This window comes from Ornithorhynchus anatinus, chromosome 3 (assembly GCF_004115215.2).
Source record: "Ornithorhynchus anatinus isolate Pmale09 chromosome 3, mOrnAna1.pri.v4, whole genome shotgun sequence".
NCBI lineage: Eukaryota > Metazoa > Chordata > Mammalia > Monotremata > Ornithorhynchidae > Ornithorhynchus > Ornithorhynchus anatinus.
The window spans coordinates 95,637,458-95,659,915 of record NC_041730.1 but is presented as its reverse complement, the minus strand read 5'-3'; the positions used below and the strand labels follow the sequence as shown (position 1 = coordinate 95,659,915).

General features: G+C 46.3%; 1 protein-coding gene across 1 annotated transcript in view; it reads right to left on the bottom strand.

Moving 5' to 3' along the window:
* The window catches only part of BICC1 (BicC family RNA binding protein 1), a 284,059-nt gene that overhangs the window by 16,820 nt on the left and 244,781 nt on the right, over positions 1–22,458 (bottom strand). Inside the window, exons 16-18 of the mRNA XM_029059879.2 lie at positions 17,921–18,086; positions 10,263–10,302; positions 9,781–9,935 (exon numbers count right to left, since the gene is read on the bottom strand). Coding sequence (XP_028915712.1) covers positions 9,781–9,935; positions 10,263–10,302; positions 17,921–18,086 — 361 coding nt within the window. The remainder of the gene's footprint in view (positions 1–9,780; positions 9,936–10,262; positions 10,303–17,920; positions 18,087–22,458) is intronic.

Sequence of the window (22,458 nt, the reverse complement as noted above, 5' to 3'; positions counted from 1 at the left end):
ACAGAGGGATGTCAGTTACACTATGTGCTTCCCAGCCAAACATCTGAGAAACATAAAATTCTGGAGCTCTTGCTTCAGATATTTCTTGCTGCACTTTGGCAAATTTGGAGATTTGAAATTTTGTGTTAATAACTAAGTCACCTGCTTTCACTGGGTATCCTTAATTTTGAAGAAAGTGTTCAAATGAGAAACAACATGGCCTAGAGGATAAGGCATGGGCCTGGGAGTCATAAGGACCTGGGTTCTAATCCTGACTGTGCCACTTGTCTGCTGTGTGACCTTGGATAAGTCACTACTTCCCTGTGCCTCAGTCATGTCAGCTGTAACATTGAGATTAAGAGTGTGAGTCCCATGTGGGACACGGACTGTGTCCAACCTAACTAACCAACCTAACTACCCCAGGGCTCAGTACAATGCCTGGAACATAATAAATGCTTGACAAATGCCATAAAAATACCACTGATTGACTAAAGCAGTTTTATGAGAGACAACACAAAATCAGACAACTGTTCAACCCTTTTCCAGAGAAATAGTAGCAGCAGCCTATATGGAGCAGTGCTCTGTATTAAATACTTGGGAAGTACATAAAAACAAAGTGACAGGTTTCCTGCCCACTTGCATTCTAATGGGGGTAGAAAAACATTATTCACACCTAAAATTGTCAAAATATATGAATTGAGGGGGACATACATTCCTGAGTGACAAGGAGGGTTTAACTAAAGCTCTTAGATGCTAGAGTTGGCTGAAGGGATGTTACTTGGTGAAAGCTTATTGAAGGAGGTAAGAAAGCTTGACTATGAAGGGAGCTGTGGCCTGTGTCGGTGTGGGAAGGAGGGAGTTTTAAGGCAGGGAAACAGCATGAGCAAAGGGATAGAGGTAGGAGAGTCAAGAGAGAGGTACAGCTAGAAGTCTGGCCTCAGAGGAGAGAAGACAGAGTTGAGGAAAGCAGAAAAGAAGCACTGTGGCCTATTGGAAAAAATACAAGCCTGATAATCAGAGGATCTGGGTTCTAATTCTAGCTTTACTACTTGTCTACTGTGTGACTTTGGGCAAATTACTTAACTTCCCTATACCTCAGTTACCTCATTTGTAAAATGAGGATTAAGACTGTGAGCCCCAAGTGGGATATGGACTCTTCTCCCATCGGATGAGCTTGTACCTACTCTATTGCTTAGTATAGTGTCAGCCATATTGTAAGTACTTAACAAATAACATTAAAAAAATAAGAAAAAAATCATAAGAAATAAAATAAGAGCAGGTGGGAAGGTGGGGCCAGATGGTGGAAAGCCTTGAAGTGATTGCAAAAGGGAGTGAAGAAAGGGATGGGGAGCAGCTCTTCTGCCTCTGTGGCAAGCTCTCCAGGACTGCCAGTTAGGGTGAGGCCCTGGGCCGCTGGTGGTCCATGGCCCTGTAGTCCCTCACTCTGGCTCCTGGCCCTTCACCTCAGCTGCAATCACAATTTGCGGGTTGCCTTGCAGCAGCTGTGCCAGCTGGAAAGCTCGATATTGGGCTGGGGAGGGAAAGTGCCAGCTGCCAGGACATAAATCTTCCTTTAGTGCTTTCCCCAAGCCCTAGGGCAGGTCTGGAGACTCCTCCCTTCCTCTGTGGGAGTCTGGGAAAGAGACAGGGGAGGAAAGAGAAAGTAAGACAGGAAGAGAAGGCAGGGGAGTAGGGTCTGACCCACACCAGGTCTAGCTCTAAACTCTATCCCTGCCACTCCTATAGAAACCAGAGGACGAAGAACAGAGAAAATTATGGTGTTCCTGATTCCACAAGCTGTCTACCCTGAACTCATTTTGAAGAGTATGGGTGTAGGAGCACACATTTAAAAGCAGAAATCAGATGGGAATCTCAGCTTTTAACATCTTAAGGGTTGGGTGGTTTTTTTTTGATCAGCATTATGAATCTTTCATACTATCTTTTATAGAAATAAAAAAAAACATTCACAACTCTAAAAGAATCAAAACTCTTGACTTGCAAGCCATCCTGCCTCTCCACTAAAAAAAAATCAATAAAATATTTATTTCTATTGAAGCCTCAACAGAAAAGTCCTGGTAAGAGTTCAGAGAGTACACATCTTGCACCAATTAGCCTGAGAGAATCATCGCCATTTATTTACTCTCCTGGAAACATTATCAGACCTTGACTTCACTGACATGGTGCTCTCCTGGTCCTACTCCTCTATTTATTTATTAATGGCATTTGTTATGTATTTACTATTTTGCCAGACACTGTACTAAGTGCTGGGGTAGATACAAGGTAATCAAGCTGGACACAATCCATGTCCCATGTGTTATTGTTATTGTTATTGTTATTGTTTATTGTCATCAGACTTTGAGTCTGATCAGGTCGCCCCTTAATCGAGTCTACCACCGAGCCTGGTCATCGCCCCTTTTATTAACACGACTATATTGTATCATACTGTATCATGTTGCTATATTAGCACCACTGTATTGTATCATATTGTATCATGTTGCTATATTACCGATTTCGTTTATTACTGTTTATTGTTGTCAGTGCTGCCACCCACCTCTCTGGCCTCGCCATGTCCCTCCTCCCCCCCTCCCCCCTCCCGCCCCTTCCTATCCTCCCCTTCCCCTTCCCCTTCCCCTCTCTCGCTCAGCTCTTTCCCGCTCTCTCCTCTGTCTCCTCCCTCCCTCCTCTCTCCCGCCCTAGAACCCCACTTTACCAGCGCTACCCCTCTTCCCCCTCCCCCTACTCTTCCCCCCACCTAACCCCCTCTTCACCCCCTCCCCCCTTCTCTCTTCCCCACCCATGCCCCATCCCAGTCCTCTTGTCCCACCGCCACCCCTCATCCCCCTCTCCTCGTCCAGGGCCCCGCCACCTCCTTCCCATCCAAACCCTCCCCTCCCCCCGCCCTTCCCCCCCTCCTCCCCTTGCACCCACAGCTACTTTCAAGTGTGGCCTCTGGAACCCCCGCTCTGTTACAGGCAAGCTACCTTTCATCCATGACCTTTTCCTCTCCCGCTCTCTCCTCCTCCTCGCCCTTTCGGAAACGTGGCTCTCTCCCGAAGACACGGTCTCCGCCGCCGCTCTCTCCGGCAGAGGCCTCTCCTTCTCCCACTCCCCCAGACTCACCGGTAAGGGAGGAGGCGTCGGCTTCCTCCTCTCGCCCCGATGCCGCTTCCGCACTATCCCTCCTCCCCCCCCCTCTCCTTCCCCTCCTTCGAAGCCCATATCATTCGCCTCTACCACCCACTCCAGTTACTTGTCGCCGTCATCTACCGCCCTCCCGGTCCCACCTCCGACTTCTTCAACCACCTTGACCCCTTTCTCACCTTCCTTCTCTCCTTCTCTCTGCCCACTCTGATCCTTGGAGACTTCAACATCCATACGGATGTACCCGACCACTCCTCTGCCGCCCGCCTGCTATCCCTCCTCGACTCTGCCGACCTCCTCCTCCACCATACCGCGCCCACTCACCGACTCGGTCACACCCTTGATCTTGTCATCTCCTACCGCTGCACTATCTCCTCACTCACCAACTCTGAAATCCCTCTCTCGGACCATAACCTTCTCACCTGCCTCATCTCTCACACTCCCTCCCCCTGCAAATCTTCGCTACTGCCCCACAGAGACCTCCGCTCTCTCGATCCCATCCGTCTTTCCAATAGCATCTCGCCTCACCTTGCCGCCCTGTCCTCTCTTCCCACTCTCGACGATCAGGTCTCCGCTCTCAACTCCACCCTCTCTACTCATCTCGACTCTCTCGCCCCCCTTTCCCTCCGCCGCTCTCGCGCCACTAACCCACAGCCCTGGGTCACCTCCTCCGTCCGCCTCCTACGCTCCTATGCTCGAGCTGCCGAGCGCTGCTGGCGAAAGTCCAAGCACCAAGCCGACCTCACACACTTCAAATTTATCCTTTCCTGCCTTAACTCTGCCCTCTCCTCCGCCAGGCAAAGCTTCTTCTCCTCCCTCATCGACACCCATGCCCGTCACCCCCGCCGATTGTTCCGGACCTTTAACTCTCTCCTTAGGCCCCCTGTTCCTCCCCCTCCCCCATCTCTCACCCCTAATGATCTGACCACCTATTTCCTCACGAAAATCAACACGATCAGGTCTGAGCTCCCCAAAGTCACCCCTCCGCCTCTCCCCTCCCCCCCAACAACCCCCTCCCCTACTTTCCCATCCTTCCCTGCAGTATCCTCAGAGGAGATCTCCTCCCTCCTCGCAAGTGCCACCCCCTCCACCTGCGCCTCGGACCCCATTCCCTCTCACCTTCTTAAAACCATCGCCCCTGCCCTCCTCCCTTCCTTAACTTCTATTTTTAACCACTCAATCTCCAAGGGCTCCTTCCCCTCTGCCTTCAAACATGCCCACGTCTCCCCCATCCTAAAAAAACCCGCTCTTGACCCCACTTCCCCCTCCAGTTATCGTCCTATCTCCCTACTACCCTTCCTTTCCAAAATCTTAGAACGAGTCGTCTACAATCGATGCCTAGAATTCCTTAACTCCCATTCTCTCCTAGACCCCCTCCAATCTGGCTTCCGTCCCCTCCACTCTACCGAGACTGCTCTCTCTAAGGTCACCCATGACCTCCTTCTTGCCAAATCCAATGGCTCCTACTCCATTCTGATCCTCCTTGACCTCTCTGCTGCCTTTGACACTGTCGACCATCCCCTCCTCCTCCATACCTTATCTCACCTTGGCTTCACGGACTCTGTCCTCTCCTGGTTCTCCTCTTACCTCTCTGGCCGATCATTCTCGGTCTCCTACGCCGGAGCCTCCTCCCCCTCCCATCCTTTAACTGTTGGAGTTCCTCAAGGGTCAGTTCTTGGCCCTCTTCTGTTCTCCATTTACACTCACTCCCTCGGTGAACTCATCCGCTCTCACGGCTTTGACTACCATCTCTACGCAGATGACACGCAGATCTACATCTCCGCCCCTGTCCTCTCCCCCTCCCTTCAGGCTCGCATCTCCTCCTGCCTCCGGGACGTCTCCACCTGGATGTCGGCCCGCCACCTAAAACTCAACATGAGCAAGACTGAGCTCCTCATCTTCCCTCCCAAGCCCGGTCCGCTCCCAGACTTCTCCATCACCGTGGATGGCACGACCATCCTTCCCGTCCCGCAGGCCCGCAATCTCGGTGTCATCCTTGACTCGTCCCTCTCGTTCACCCCACACATCCTATCCGTTACCGAGACCTGCCGGTTTCACCTCTACAATATCGCCAAGATCCGCCCTTTCCTCTCCACCCAAACGGCTACCTTACTATTACGGGCTCTCGTTATATCCCGGCTAGACTACTGTGTCAGCCTTCTCTCTGACCTCCCTTCCTCCTCTCTCGCCCCGCTCCGGTCTATTCTTCACTCCGCTGCCCGGCTCATCTTCCTGCAGAAACGATCTGGGCATGTCACTCCCCTTCTTAAACAACTCCAGTGGTTGCCTATCGACCTCCGCTCCAAACAAAAACTCCTCACTCTAGGCTTCAAGGCTCTCCATCACCTTGCCCCTTCCTACCTCTCCTCCCTTCTCTCTTTCTACCGCCCACCCCGCACGCTCCGCTCCTCTGCCGCCCACCTCCTCGCCGTCCCTCGGTCTCGCCTATCCCGCCGTCGACCCCTGGGTCACGTCCTCCCGCGGTCCTGGAACGCCCTCCCTCCTCACCTCCGCCAAACTGATTCTCTTTCCCTCTTCAAAACCTTACTTAAAAATCACCTCCTCCAAGAGGCCTTCCCAGACTGAGCTCCTCTTCCCCCTCTACTCCCTCTGCCATCCCCCCTTTACCTCTCCGCAGCTAAAGCCTCATTTTCCCCTTTTCCCTCTGCTCCTCCACCTCTCCCTTCCCATCCCCACAGCACTGTACCCGTCCGCTCAACTGTATATATTTTCGTTACCCTATTTATTTTGTTAATGAATTGTACATCGCCTTGATTCTATTTAGTTGCCATTGTTTTTACGAGATGTTCTTCCCCTTGACGCTGTTTAGTGCCATTGTTCTTGTCTGTCCGTCTCCCCCGATTAGACTGTAAGCCCGTCAAACGGCAGGGACTGTCTCTATCTGTTGCCGACTTGTTCATCCCAAGCGCTTAGTACAGTGCTCTGCACATAGTAAGCGCTCAATAAATACTATTGAATGAAAAGAGTGTCCTCTACCCTGTAAGCTCATTGTGGGCAGGGAATGTGTCTGTTTAATCTTATATTGTACTCTCCCAAGTGCTTAGGAAAGTGCTTTGCACCCAGTAAGTGCTCAGGTAGGGAAGCAGCATGGTGTAGTGGATAGAGCACAGGCCTGGGAGTCAGAAGGTCATGGATTCTAATCCTAATCTGCCACTTTCCATTCCATTCATTCATTGCATTCAATCATATTTATTGAGCACTTACTGTGTACAGAGCATTACTCTAAGTGCTTAGGAAAGTACAATACAGCAATAAAGAGAGACAATCCCTGCCCCCACGAGCTCACAGTCTAGATGGGAGGAGACAGACACCATTATAAGTAAACAGATATCAATAAAAATAAATAAAATTACATATATATATAAGTACAGTGGGGCGGGGAAGGGGAGAAGAGCAAAGGGAGCGAGTCAGGGTGATGCAGGAGTGGGAGATGTGGAAAAGTGAGGTTTAGTCTGGGAAGCCTCTTGGAGGAGATGTGCCTTCAGTAGGGCTTTGAAGCGGGGAGAGTAATTGTCAGGCAGATTTGAGGAGGGAGGGTGTTCCAGGCCACAGAAAGGACATAGGCCAGGGGTCGGTGGCAAGACAGGTGAGAACAAGGCACAGAGGAGCCAAGTGTGCAGACTGGGTTATCTCTAAAAAAATAAGAACTCTAAAAGAAGGAGAGAAGGAAGGTGAGGTAGGAGGGGACAAGATGATGGACAACTTTAAAGCCAATGGTGAGAAGTTTTTGTTTGAATCAGAGGTGGATAGGCAACCACTGCAGATTTTTGAGGAGGGGGGAGACATGCCCTGAGCGTTTCTGTAGAAAGATAATCTGGGCAGTGGACTGAAGTATGGACTGGAGTGAGAAAAGACAGGAGGCTGGGAGGTCAGAAAGGAGACTGATGCAGTAATCTAGGTGGGATAGGATGAGTGATTGTACTAAAGTGGTAGCGGTTTGGATGGAGAGGAAAGGGTGGATTTTAGCCATGTTGTGAAGGTGAGTGACAGGATTTGGAGATGGACTGGATATGTGTTGAATGAGAGAGCAGAGTCAAGGATAATGCCAAGATTACGGGCTTGGGAGACGCGAAGGATGGCTGTGCTGTCTACAGTGATGGGAAAGTCCGGAGAGGACAGGGTTTGGGAAGGAAGATAAGGAGCTTTGTTTTGGACATGTTAAATTTGAGGTAACAGGAGAGCATCCAAATAGAGATATCTTGAAGGCAGGAGGAGATGTGAGCCTGGAGAGAGGGAGAGAGATCAGGGGAGGAGATGTAGATTTGGGTATCCTCCACATAGAAATGGTAGTTGAAGCCACGGGAGCAAATGAGTTCTCCAAGGGAATGAGTGTAGATGGAGAATAGAAGGGGACTGAGAACTGAACCTTGAGGGATCCCCACAGTTAGGGAGTGGGAGGGAAAGGAGGAGCCTGCGAAGGAGGCTGAGAATGAAGGCCAGAGAGATGAAAGAAGAACCAAGAGAGGACAGAGTCATCGAAGCCAAGGTTGGATAACGTAACCAGGATAAGGGAGCGGTCTACAGTGTTTAAGGCAGCTGAGCGGTCAAGGAGGATTAGGATGGAGTAGGAGCCGTTGAATTTGGCAAGAGGATCATTGGTGACCTTTTGAGAGAGTGGTTTCAGTGGAGTGAAGGGGATGGAAGCCAGATTGGAGGGGGTCCAGGAGAGAGCTTGGAGAAGTAGAATTTGAGACAGCAGGTTTAGATGACTCACTCATGGAGTATGGAGAGGAAAGGTAGGAGGGAGATGGGGTGATAACCGGAGGGAGCTGTGGGATCAAGGGAGGTTTTTTTTTTAGGATGGGAGAGATGTGGCATGTTTGAAGACACTGGGGAAGAAGCCACTGGAGAGCGAATGGTTCAAGTTGGCTGTTAAGGATGGAAGGAGGGAAGGGACGATAGTTTTTATACGGTGCAAAGGAATGGGGTTCAATGTGCATGGAGAGGGGGTGGCATGTGCAGTTTTAGACAAATCACTTCAGTTCTCTGTGCCTCAGTTAGGTCATCTGTAAAATGGGGATTAAGACTATGAGACCTATGTGGGGCAGGGGGTATGTCCAACCTGATTTGCTTTTATCAACCATAGCACTTAGCACAATGCTTGAGACATAGTAAGCACTTAACAAATACCATAATAATAATAATTATTACTAGTAATAAACACAAATATTAAATATGATTGAATTAATATGGGTCTCATAGTCTTAATCCCTATTTCACAGATGAGGTAATTGAGGCCTAACATCACACAGCAAACAAGTAGCAGACCTGGAATTAGAACATAGGTGCTTCTGAATCCTAGGCCCATACTCTATCCACTAAGCCATGCTAGTCTTCACTAAGCCACATTGCCTCCGATCTTTCTGGCCACTCCTCCGTCTCTTGTACAGGCTTCTCCTCTGCTCCTACCCTCTAACTGTGAAGTGCCTTAAGGTTCACTTTTGGGTCCCCTTCTATTCTCCAAATTGACCCACTCCCTTGGGGAACTCATTCATTCCCATTGCTTACACTACCATTTCTACGTGGTAGGTACTCAAACAGCTCTCTTCCTCCTACCTAACCTCGCTGTTCTCCTACTACAACCCAAACTGTTCACTCCAGCTCCTCTGTACCTCAATCTTATCTACCATGCCACTATAGAGAGTAGTGGTCTACTGGATGTGAAGGGGGAAGGAGGGAGTTCCAGGAAGGAGAGAGGATGTGAGCCAGAGGTCAGGGGCAAGAGATATAAGAACAAGGCAGAGTGAATATATTAGCTTGAGAAGAACAAAATGGGTGAGCTGGGGTGCACTGGTAGAAGAAGTCAGAGAAGCTGGAGGGAGCTGATTGAAGGGCTTTAAGCCTACCAGAATCAAGACATATGATCACTGACCTCCGCTGATTTACAGTCTAGTGGTGCAGAAATACAAAATGGATTTAGTAAGAACAAGGATACAGTAGGAATTAAGTATATCAGGATGAAATAGCTGAATAAATGATGGTATGTTCAAATGAAAATATACATAGGTACATAAATGCTAAAGACTGGTATGACAGGGCTGTTGTGACTAATTAAGGATCTGGCTGGCCCGGCTCAGACCCAGTAGGAAGAGCCAATCAAACAATCAATCAATTAATAGTATTTACTGAGCTCTCACTATGTGCAAAGCACTTGAGATAATACAATAGAGACAGACAGTCAACATGATCCCTGTCCTTAAAGGGAGTATAGTATGATGAAGATGGTATTTGTTAAGCACTTAATATGTGCCAAGCACTGTTCTAAGCACTGGGGTAGATACAAGGTAATTAGGTTGTCCCACGTGGGGCTCACAGTCTTAATCCCCATTTTACAGATGAGGCAACTGAGGCACAGAGAAGTTAAGTGATTTGCCCAAAGTCACTCAGCTGATAAGTGGCAGGGCCAGGATTAGAACCCATGACCTCTGATTCCCAAGCCTGGGCTCTTTCTGCGAAACCACGCTGCTTCTATATATATAGCATTCTAATTTCTGGTCCAGCTCAAACTTGGACAGGTGACAACTCCATTTAGTTCAGACCTAGCCTAAACTGAGCAGAAAATATTAACTCTCAGAAATGCAATGAAAAATCATTCTTAGCTGGTGCCCAAGAATTACACAAACAAGCTACCTCACAGACCTCATAAGTTGTCGTCATCGTAGGCTTGTATGAAACATGGTTAGCCCTTCGTAGTTCCTTTATAGTTTCGGCTGGCATGGATTTGGAAAATCCCAAACCACTCCAGGTATTTGTTGGTGTCCTCACTTCTGTAACCACTGGTTTTTTTAACATAGCTGTGGAAGACAAAGAAAGGTAAAAGAAAGCAATTCTTTCTCTAATAAAACAGATTTATGCCATAAGATATCTTTTCAGTTAGTTATTAAAATCTGAGTTCCACAAGGTATTCAGATTCAAAGTGTTCTTCTCAAAATTGGAAAAATAATACTTCCGATTCATCCAAGGAGATTGGAGTAAAAGGAATCCATTTCCTTGGGTTACAATGGGCCACAAACAGCACAGTCTACTTAAGGTGTTCAAAAATGAGTGCAAAGCGAGATATAAAACCTACTAATCACAAATTTAAATTTGGTTAATAGCCCTCCCCCACCCCCCCAACATACCTTTGGTTGCTAAGAGCTTCTTTTGTTCATAGTCAAATGCCTAAAATAAAAGATATATAAAAGAGACCTTAATTGCTACTCAAACTAAATGGCATACCAACAACCCACACACTGAAAACAAAAGTTTTGACTGCAATCTATAAATTTACCTGGGACAAATGCTTAATCTTGCAAAATAATGGTACAGCAATGTCTAAACATTTACTCAACACTAGTTAACAAGGATGAAAAATCAATTTTTCTGACTTTCACGTGGTGAGAATACTCTAGAAACAAGTCAATACAGTAAACAATAATAATAATAATGTTGGTACTTTTAAGCGCTTACTATGTGCAGAGCACTGTTCTAAGCGCTGGGGTAGATACAGGGTAATCAGGTTGTCCCACGTGAGGTTCACAGTCTTCATCCTCATTTTACAGAAGAGGTAACTGAGGCACAGAGAAGTTAAGTGACTTGCCCACAGTCAGCTGACAAGTGGCAGAGTCGAGGTTCTAACCCATGACTTCTGACTCGCAAGCCAGGGCTCTTTCCTCTGACCCACACTGTTTGATACTTCATTTTTTTTTATTTTCCTCGTCTTAAAAAAATCTAATTATCATGATTTTAAAAATAAGTTTTGAAAAACTCAAAACAGTGATAGCTATTCTAAAATACATCTTTACTATAATATTCCTGAAACAACATATTTTCAAGTGAGTTTCTTCTCATTCTTCTTAAAAAATAAGTAATTTAAATAAACCCTCTCTTTTAAGCACAACAGGATTGGGTATGCCGTCTTTGACACAAATGCCAAAAAGTACTATTGCATTTTTCACTATGACGACTAAGAGAATCATAGTAACTTTCTTCCATTTCCAATAGCACCATTCATGAATACTTTGAATTTCCAATTTACTTCCCAAGTCAGTAAAATCTTTATATCATCCTCTATATTGTAAGCTCCTTGTGGGCAGGGAACTCATCTGCTAATTCTGTTGCATTGTACTCTCCCAAGCGCCTAGTACAGTCTCTGCACAGTGTTCAATAAATACTATTGACTGATAGATCAACTCTTGATTATTCAAGAACTGAAAATGTGCATTAAAGGACTTCAGTATTTTGAAAGATACTTGTATTTTAACATCCAAGTGGCTAAACATGCAACCACAACTTTTTAGCATAATTTATCTAACATATCAAAATAGATTTCATTTCAAATTTCTAAAAGCCTAAACCACTGAACATACCATATCAGGTAATCCACCCAGACCCCAAAACCATAACATATACGTAAAATAGCTGTAGACATCTATGTCTATTCCTTTTAAACCTATGCTTTCCTACATCGTTAACTCCTTTATAACAATAATAATGATAACTGTGGTATTTGTTAAGTGCTTACTATGTACCAGGCACTGTACTAAGTGCTGGGGTTGAGAGAAGCAAATCAGGTTGCACATACATAAAAAAATTATTTGAATCTTATCAAACACCAATGTAGGAAAAGAGATGGGAAGAAACTGAATTCAAAGGAAAGGGAAAACAAAAAACATTTTTTCAAATGCTGCCCTTTATTCTATTTACTTTGTTTCTTCTAATGAGGAAACACCTATTTATGTTTTAGTACCTCGTCTTGCATACTCTCACACTAACATGGAGTTACAATTGCAATGAAGTTGCAAAACGAAATAACAGAAATTCAATTTACCTAACCTTCAAATGACTGATTTGATTTAGATCCAATTTAAAGAAACTTACTGAGTTGTAAATGAATTAGAAGTTTTACAAAGTTCAGTAGCCATAATAATATAACAATAGTGAGGGTATTTATTAAATGTACCAAGGACTGTGCTAGACACTGGGTTAGATACAATCAATAGTATTTATCGAGCACTTGCTGTGTGCAGAGCACTATATTAAACACTCGGGATAATCCAATGCAACAGAGTTGGTAGACATGTTCCTTGCCCACAGGGAGTTTACAGTCTAGATGGGGAGATGGACATTGAAATTACATGCATTACAGGAATGTACTTAAATGTTGTGGGGCTGAGGGTGGGGTGACTATCAAGTGCTTAAAGGGTACAGATCCAAGTGCACAAGTGATGTGGAAGGGAGGGAGTTTGGGGAAATGAGAGCTTAGTCAGGGAAGGCCTCTTGGAGAAGATGTGATTTGAATAAGGCTTTGAAGGTGGGGGTAAGGCTTTAAAAGTGGGGTGTCAGATATAAAAGGGGAGGGAATTCCAGGACAGAGTGAGGACATGACAGGTTGGTGGCGGAGATAGACAAGACAAAGGTACAGTGAGCAGGTTGGCATTAGAATAGCAAAGTGTGCGGACTGGGCTGTAGGCGGAAATCAGTGAGGTAAGGTAGAAGAGGGAGGGCTGACTGAATGCCTTAAAACCAGTGGGAATGAGATTCTGTTTGTTGTTGAGGTGGATGGGTAACCATTGGAGGATTTTGAGGAGTAGAGAGATGTGGACTGAACAGTTTTTTAGAAAAATGATTCGGGGAGCAGAGTGAAGAATTGGAGTGGGGAGAGCCAAGAATTTGGGAGGTCAGTGAGGAAGCTGATGCAGTAGTCCAGGAGAAACATGGTAAGTGATTAGATGTGATTAGATTAGGGTGGTAGCATTGGATGGAGAGTAATGGGAAGATTTTAGCGATCTTGTGAAGGTAGAACCAACAGGATTTGGTGACAGATTGAATGAATATATGCAAGTTGAATGAAAGAGATGAGTCAAGGATAATACCAAGGTTATGGGTTTGTGAGAAACGGAATATAGTGATGTGATGCTGAAAGACAGGGGGTGGTCAGGGTTTGGGAAGAGAAGAGATGTTTTTTCAGATGTTTTAGACATCTGTAAGTTTGAGATGTTGGTGGGGCATCAAACAGGGATGTCCTGAAGGCAGGAGGAAATTCAAGACTCTAGGAAATGAGAGAGGTCAGGGCTGATGAAATGAGATACAAGATAATCAGATCAGACTCAGTGCCTGCCTCAAATGAGCTCACATTCAAGGAGTTAGAGGACAACAGGTATCATATACCTTTTTCACAAATGCGGTAACTTGGGCAAAGAATGGTTAAGTGACTTGTCCAAGATCACACAGCAGACCAGCAACAGAGCTGGGAATAGAATCTGGGTCCACTGATTACCAGGCTTTTGTACTTAAATGAAATTTAAAAGACATACGCAGTTATTTAGGGTCAGCATAGAACATTTTGGCATCCTAGGCAACCAGGAAACAGGAGTTGAGGCACAGATTGCAGTTAAAGCAGAAGATAGGAAAAGAGGCATTCCTAGACAAATAGAGGAGCAGAGTGGCCTTCTCTGTGCCTCAGTTATCTTGTCTGTAAAATGGGGATTAAGACTGTGAGCCCCACATGGGACATGTACTGTGTCCACCTAATCAGCTTTTCTCTACTCCAGTGCTTAGTACAGTTCCTGGTGCGTAGTAAACACTTAGGAAATACTATCAAAAAAACAAAAAAACAAAGAGTACCCCACAGAATTACCCCATTAGTCTATATAGTGGCCCCAGGCCTGGAAATCTAGAATACAATGGAGGCCTGTGTGAATGGTTAAAAAATCAAGGTTTCTGAATATCGAGAAAGTGTTCATGACTTTCTGCTCCCACTCCTTCATCTGTGGTTAACAGCTCATTGCAAAATAGAAAATAAAACATGGAAAAACAAATCAATGTCTGCAGTATCCCCAAATTATTATAAAATACTGCAAATCAAGAGGTCATGCATCCTAGGATTTATCCATACTAAGCTTTTGGTTCAAAACACTAGCCAACTATAAATCAGTAATTCTTTATAAAGTTTCTGTGAGAGAAACTAAGCTCCTCATTGAAAATGGAAAAACTATTATTAAAAATGGAAAGTTAGCTTTTGTTTAAGGTTAACTGGAGTCAGAGACAGGCCCAGGTTTTTAACTTTGGGTTCCTCTCTTCAGCATATTAAACCATGCTGCCCCTCACAATTCATATAAACCAAAAAGAACAGATGAATGATTTGCTAGCTGTAATCAATCAGTGGTATTTATTGAGCATTTACTCTATGCAGAGCACTGTACGAAGCACTTGGAGAGTCCAATATAACAGAGTTGGTAGACACGTTCCCCACCCGCCAGGAGCTTAGAGGGAGAAAACACATAAAAATAACTTATGGATACGTACATAAGTGCTCTGGGGCTGAGGATGGGGTGGGGTGGGGTGAATCAAGAGTACAAATACAAGTACAAGGATGATGCAGAAAGAAGCATCACTACATCCTGTCAGTTCTACCTTTCCAACATCATTAAAATCTCATTCATTCATTCATTCAATAGTATTTATTGAATGCTTACTATGTGCAGAGCACTGTACTAAGCGCTTGGAATGAACAAGTCGGCAACAGATACAGTCCCTGCCATTTGATGGGCTTACAGTCTAATTGGGGAGACAGACAGACAAGAACAATGACAATAGAGTCAAGGGGAAGAACATCTCGTAAAAACAATGGCAACTAAATAGAATCAAGGCGATGTACATTTCATTAACAAAATAAATAGGGTAACGAAAATATATACAGTTGAGCAGACGAGTACAGTGCTGAGGGGATGGGAAGGGAGAGGGGGAGGAGCAGAGGGAAATGGGGGGAAAAGAGGGTTAAGCTGCAGAGAGGTGAAGGGGGTGGGTAGAGGGAGCAGAGGCAAAAGGGGAGCTCAGTGTGGGAAGGCCTCTTGGAGGAGGTGAGTTTTAAGTAGGGTTTTGAAGAGGGGAAGAGAATCAGTTTGGCGGAGGTGAGGAGGGAGGGCGTTCCAGGACCGCGGGAGGACGTGGCCCAGGGGTCGACGGCGGGATAGGCGAGACCAAGGGACGGTGAGGAGGTGGGCAGCAGAGGAGCGGAGCGTGCGGGGTGGGCTGTAGAAGGAGAAAAGGGAGATGAGGTAGGAAGGGGCAAGGTGATGGAAAGCCTCGAAGCCTAGAGTGAGGAGTTTCTGTTTGGAGTGGAGGTCGATAGGCAACCACTGGAGGTGTTTAAGAAGGGGAGTGACATGCCCAGAGCGTTTCTGCAGGAAGATGAGCCGGGCAGCGGAGTGAAGAATAGACTGGAGCGGGGCGAGAGAGGAGGAAGGGAGATCAGAGAGCAGGCTGACACAGTAGTCTAGCCAGGATATAAAGAGAGCCCGTAGCAGTAAGGTAGCCGTTTGGGTGGAGAGGAAAGGGCGGATCTTGGCGATATTGTAAAGGTGAAACGGCAGGTCTCGGTAACGGATAGGATGCGTGGGGTGAACGAGAGAGACAAGTCAAAGATGACATCAAGATCGCAGGCCCGAGAGACGGGAAGGATGGTCGTGCCAACCACGGTGATAGGGAAGTCTGGGAGAGGACCGGGCTTGGGAGGGAAGATGAGGAGCTCAGTCTTGCTCATGTTGAGTTTTAGGTGGTGGGCTGACATCCAGGTGGAAACATCCTGGAGGCAGGAGGAGAGGCGAGCCTGAAGGGAGGGGGAGAGGACAGGGGCAGAGATGTAGATCTGCGTGTCATCTGCGTAGAGATGGTAGTCAAAGCCGTGAGAGCGAATGAGTTCACCGAGGGAGTGAGTGTAAATGGAGAACAGAAGAGGGTCATGAACTGACCCTTGAGGAACTCCAACAGTTAAAGGATGGGAGGGGGAGGAGGCACCTGCGAAGGAGACCGAGAACGACCGGCCAGAGAGATAAGAGGAGAACCGGGAGAGGACGGAGTCCGTGAAGCCAAGGTGAGATAAGGTGTGGAGGAGGAGGGGATGGTCAACAGTGTCAAAGGCAGCAGAGAGGTCAAGGAGGATTAGAATGGAGTAGGAGCCATTGGATTTGGCAAGAAGGAGGTCACGGGTGACCTTAGAGAGAGCAGTCTCGGTAGAGTGGAGGGGACGGAAGCCAGATTGGAGGGGGTCCGGGAGAGAATGGGAGTTAAGGAATTCTAAGCAGCGATTGTAGACGACTCTTTCTAGGATTTTGGAAAGGAAGGGTAGTAGGGAGATAGGGCGATAACTGGAAGGGGAAGTTGGGTCGAGAGCGGGTTTTTTTAGGATGGGGGAGACGTGGGCATGTTTGAAGGCAGAGGGGAAGGAGCCCTTGGAGATTGAGTGGTTAAAAATAGAAGTTAAGGGAGGAGGGCAGGGGCGATGTTTTTAATAAGGTGGGAGGGAATGGGGTCCGAGGCGCAGGTGGAGGGGGTGACACTTCTCCATCCAAACTGCTAGCATGTTAATACAAGCTCTTATCCTATTCCACCTTGATTACTGTATCAGCCTCCTTGCTGACCTACTTCCCTATCTCCTCTCTCTCCCTACTCCAGTCCATACTCCACTCTGTTGCCGGGATCATTTTTGTACAAAAACATTCAGACCATGTTTCCCCACTCCTCTAGAAACTCCAGTGGTTGCCCAATGAGGAAATCATGGGTGACTTTGGAGACAGTCCTCGGCACACTTTCAGTGCTCAATAAATACCATTGATTGAGTACGTTCTCAGTGGCGTGATGAAGGGAAAAACCAGATTGTAGTAGGTCACGGAGGGAGTTAGAGAAGAGGAAGTGGAAGTAGCAGGTGTACACAAGTCCCCTGAGGAGCTGCAACAGGAACAAAAGCGAGGAGAAGGGGCTATAGCTGGTAGGTGCAACAGGATCCTAAGAAAGCATTTTTACTAGGGGGAACCTTAAGCATGTTTGAAAGCAATGCTCAATAATCAATCACAGATTGATTGGATAGCCATAATCAGACAAAAATGCAGTTGAAGATGGCGGGAGGGAAGAAGGGAACAGCAAGTGCTCTTAGAAGGTATGAGGGGATGGGTTCAGAGTCACAGGAAGCGGGAGTGGATAAACAAAGCAGGCAGCAGAAGAAGGGTAGCCTAACAGATGGAGCAAGGGCCTGGGAGTCAGAAGGTCATGGGTTCTAATCCCAGTTCTCCAACTTGTCTGCTGTGTGAACTTGGGCAAGTCACTTCACTTCTCTGTGGCTCAGTAACTTCATCTGTAAAATGGAGATTAAGATTGGGAGCTCCATGTGGGATGTGGACTATGTCCAACCTGATTATCTTGTATCTATCCTAGCGCTTAGTACAGTGCCTGGCACATCGTAAGCACTTAACAAATACCGTTAAGAGAGGGATGGGGGTGGGCGGGGCGCGGAGAGAGATGCAACGTTGCTGAATGAAAGAAAGAGCAGAGCTGTAGCAAGGGAGGGTGAATTTTAAGTGGTGAAAGTTGGTTTAGTGCCTTCATATAAGTCCTTTTTCAAAAACTTCCAGTGTTTTACAGACAATATGACCGTTTAGGGGCTGAAATGTTGTTGCCATGGATAAAACATAATTATTTTCCTGTTTGCCCTCCTTAGTTCTCATTTTCCCAAACTCTTTGCAATCTGCTCAGCTGCTGTGCACTTAAGATCTTGAACTTTATTTAACATTTCCAAAACATTACCGTGAGGATTTCCCCATGCCGCATCTGCTCCAACATTCTGAAAACTTGACAACTTGCCTTTTTCTTGTATCGACAAGAACTGGTAGTAAAATTGAACCCTTACTAGTATTGCCATGATACTTTCCTCAACCTGTTCAACTATAACTTATATGAGAAGCAAAATCAATGAGGAGCTGCCGAAGTGTGCCGCCTATTTGGAGCAATACCACAGGCTAGGTACCTGCATGTTGACGTATGATGTCCGTGGAGCCAGGCGTACTCTTTCCGAGTTTTGTTGAGCTGCCGCTGCCCTCTCTGCTGCGCGTTCACTCCCTGGAGCCTTTTTGTCGGCCAAAGGACTTTCTGCCGCACTGAGGTCAGAGTCTGAGAGCAGTCTGTCCGTCGTGCTGCCAGATAAAGAGGGTGAGAATTCAGTGCCAAAACGGGACCTGGCATTCGGACAGGGGGGAGGTTTCCTCTTATTCGAGACCAGGCTCCCGGGTTATGGTCCCCTCAAATGGATGAAAGTGGAACTAATGTGAGAACAATAAATAATAATTAATAATTATGGTATTTGTTAAGCGCTTACTATATGCCAGGCACTGTACTAAGCACTGGAGTGCTTAAAAGCAAATTGGGTGGGACCCAGTCACTGTCTCACGTCAAGCTCACAGGCTCCATCCCCATTTCACAGATGAGGTAGCTGAGGCCCACTGAAGTGAAGTGACTTGCCCAAGGTCACACAGCAAACAAGTGGCGGAACTGGGATTAGAACCCATGACTTTCTGACCTCCAGGCCCATGCTCTACGCTATCGGCCATGCTGCTTTGTGTTTGAGATCCCACATCTGCACTCACATGCACACTCACAGATACCCACAGATAAACTTCAGTAGCTGGGCTGCTATTTTTGAGTACAGAAGACAACTACAGATAGAGGCAGAAGATCAAATACTGTATTGGTGCTTCCTGGAGAGTAAAACTTATGTTACTTAAGTTTGGAAATACCATATGTAGTAGAAATGAACCAAAAAGCAATTTCTATGCACTCTCAGTTTACTCCTCTCTGGGAATCATTTCTCATGCAAGGGCTTCCATGCCACCTGGAAAAAGGTTCCAGATCACTATGGGTCTCCGGTAAAATCATTATCATTATATTTCTTAAGCACTAATTATGTGTCAAGTACTGGGGTAGACAGCAGTTGATTAGGCTGAACACAATCATTGTCCCACATAGGGGTCATGGACTTATTCATTCAATCTTATTTATTGAGCGCTTAGTGTGCACATAGCATCGTACTAAGTGCTTGGAATGTACAATTTGGCAACAGATAGAGACAATCCCTGCCCAACAATGGGCTCACAGTCTAAAAGGGGGAGACAGACAGCAAAATAAAACTAGTAGTCAGGCATCAATACTATCAAACTAGATAAACAGAATCATAGATATATACACATCATTAATAAAATAGAGTAATAAATAATATATACACATATACGCAAGTGCTGTGGGGAGGGGAAGGGGGTAGAACAGAGGGAGTAGGGGGAATGGGGAGGGGAGAAGGAGTACAGGGAAAGGGAAGGCTCAGTCCTGGAAGGCCTCCTGGAGGAGGTGAGCTCTCAGCAGGGCTTTGAAGAGGGGAAGAGAGTTAGTTTGGAGGATGTGAGGAGGGAGGGCATTCCAGGTCAGTGGGTAGGACATGGGCCAGGGGTCAATTGCGGGACAAGCGAGAACGAGGCACAGTGAGGAGGTTAACTGCAGAGGAGTGGAGTGTATGGGGTGGGCTGTAGAAGGAGAGAAGGGAGGTGAGGTAGGAGGGGGCAAGGTGATGGAGAGCTTTGAAGCCAAGAGTGAGGAGCTTATGCTTTATGTGAAGGTTGATAGGCAACCACTGGAGGTTTCTGAAGAGGGGAGTGACATGCCCAGAGCCTTTCTGTGGAAAGATAATCCGGGTAGCAAAGTGAAGTATAGACTGAAGTGGGGAGAGACAGGAGGATGGGAGGAGGCTGATGCAATAATCCAGTCGAGATATTATGAGAGATTGACTCTTAGTAGCCAGGCCACCATCCAGGGGCTCCATTTCCCCAGGTATCTCCTCTGACCTCTGTGGGCAAGAAGAAGCACTAGAAAAGGAGCAGGCTTACCTGATCCCTCTCCACCTCAATCAATCAATCTGGTACTAATCAAGCGCTTACTGTGTGCCAAACACTGGACTAACTGCTTAAGAAAGTACAATAAACAGAATTCCCTACCCACAGCGAGCTTACAGTCTTCTGGGAGAGGCAGACAAGTAAATATATTACATCTCTCAGTCGATCAATCATATTTATTGAACACTTACTATTAGTGTGGTGAGCACTGTAATGTTAAACACTTAGAAGAAAAGCTACCTTGTTAGCGACCATTTGTGATCTTATGAACAATAACAAGGAAGAGACTCGTGAAGATACTGATGGGCTCTACTTGATGGCAGGTGATTGCGGGGCTGTGGGGGTGGAGCATGGAGGGAGGCGTGGTTTTTTCTCCCTGTACTACCCAGTAACAGGCCTGGACCACTCAAAGACCGCCATGTAGAGCCACAGTTGCGACGCTTAAGGCAGATAAAAGGCAGTTGTTTCGAATCACGAGGGGGCACACAGAACAGAAGACATGCTGAGACACAGAGAAAGCAAATGGCACATGGAAGGCAGCACTGAAGCAGAAGCACTCAGAGGAGAAGCAAGAAGGAAGCACGCTGAGAGCAGCACTCAGAAGCAGCAGATGGCAGCAGCACCTGAAAGCAAAAAGAAGAAGCATTGGCAGAAGGAGTTCCTTTGACCACAGACTGGTATTGGAACCTTGGTGGAGTGGGAGTAAGTGTGTGTATGTGTCACTCCCTCGCATGCTGATAAAATTAATTCTAAAACTTTCCACAGTAACCTTGGTGATCAGAGGTATGGTTTGACTTTACTGTGTGTCACTGAGGCTCCCCCGATCCAAGAAGGTCCTGGTTGGTACAAACTGGGAGCCCGCAACAAGTTGGTAGACACATTTCCTGCCCTCAGTGAGCTTTCAGTCTATAGACTGTAAGCTGCAGCTTACAGCTCCGTACATAAGTGTGGAAGGGCTGAGGGGGGAGTGAATATCAAGTGCTTAAAGGGAACAGATCCAAGTGCATAAGCAACACAAAAGGGAGAGGCAGTAAAGATAATGAAGGCTTAGTCAGGGAAGGTCTCTTGGAGGAGATGCCATTATAATGAGACTTTGAACATGGGAAGAGTGGAGGTCTGTCGGAATATGAAGGGAGAGGGAGTTTCAAGTCAGGGGGAGGATGGGGTAGGGGTCGGTGACAAGACAGACAAGTTTGAGGTACAATGGCTTGCGTTAGAAGAATGGAGTGTGTAAGCTTGGTTGTACTAAGATAGGAGGGGTCAAGCTGATCAAGTGCTAAAAAGCCAGTGGTAAGGAGTTTCTGTTTGATGCTGAGTAGATAGGCAAACACTGGAGGTTTGTGAGGGTTGGGGAAGACACGGACTTAACTTTTTATTGAAATATGATCTGAGCAGTAAAGTATGAACTGGAGTTAGGAGAGACAGGAATTAGGGAGGTCAGCGAGGAGGTTATGCAGTAGTAAAGGCGAGATCAAGTCCCGAGATAATAGCAGTTTGGATGGAAAGGAAAGGGTGGATTTTAGTGACATTCTGAAAGTTGAATCGACAGGATTTGATGACAGATTTACTATATAGGTTCATTCATTCATTTATTCGATTGCATTTATTGAGGACTTACTGTATGCAAAACACTGCACTAAGAACTTAAGTGAGTTGAATGAGAGAGTAGATGATAAGGCCAAGGTTATGGGTTTGTGAAACAGTGAGGATGGTGGTGCTCAGGGGAAGGACAGGGTTTGGGTGGGAAGATGAGGAGCTTTGTTTTGGACAGACCTCCCCTCCATAGCTCTGTTCTTTGGACCTCTATGACATACTGGTCAAAGGGCAGAGAGTCTTCTTGTCTCTCTCGCCACAGACACCTCACTCACATCTCCCTCCGGCCTGGAACTCCCTCTCACTTCACATCCAACAGATCACCACTCTTCCCATCTTCAAAGTTCTACTAAAATCACATCTCCTCCAAGAGGCTTCCCCTGAGTAACCTCTCGCTCTGATGTGCATCACCCATGCACTTGAGTCGGTACTCTTTAAGTACTCTGGTATTCCTCCCCAGCCCTACCACACTTAAGGACATACAAATATTTATACTTTCATTTTTTTTTTTACCAGCACTTGGTATTGGACAAGTGCTTACTATGTGCCAAGCACTGTACCAAGCACGTGAGTAGAAACAAGATAATCAGTTTGGTCATAGTCCCTGTCCCACATAAGGCTCACAGTCTTAATCCACATTTTAAGGATGAGGAAACTGAGGCACAGAGAAGTGAAGTGACTTGCTCAAGATCACACAGCAGATAAGTGGTAGAGCCGGGATTGGAAGACAGATCCTTCTGACTCCCAACTAGGCTATGCTGCTTCTCGATCTTTCCCCTATCTGCATTTTATTTTAATGTGTGTCTCTCCTGCTAGACCATAAACTCCTTGTGGGCTGGGGTCTTGTCTACCAATGCTATTGTACTGTACTCTCCAAAGCTGTCAAATGTTCTGCACACAGTAAGTGCTCAATAAATACCACTGATTGATTGTTTGAAGAAGTGTTGAGGATAGTGTCACAGGCTTAAAGCAAGGATTACAATAAGGATGCAAAAACCACAGTAAGTAAGCAGAGACTAAAACTGAATTAATTTCC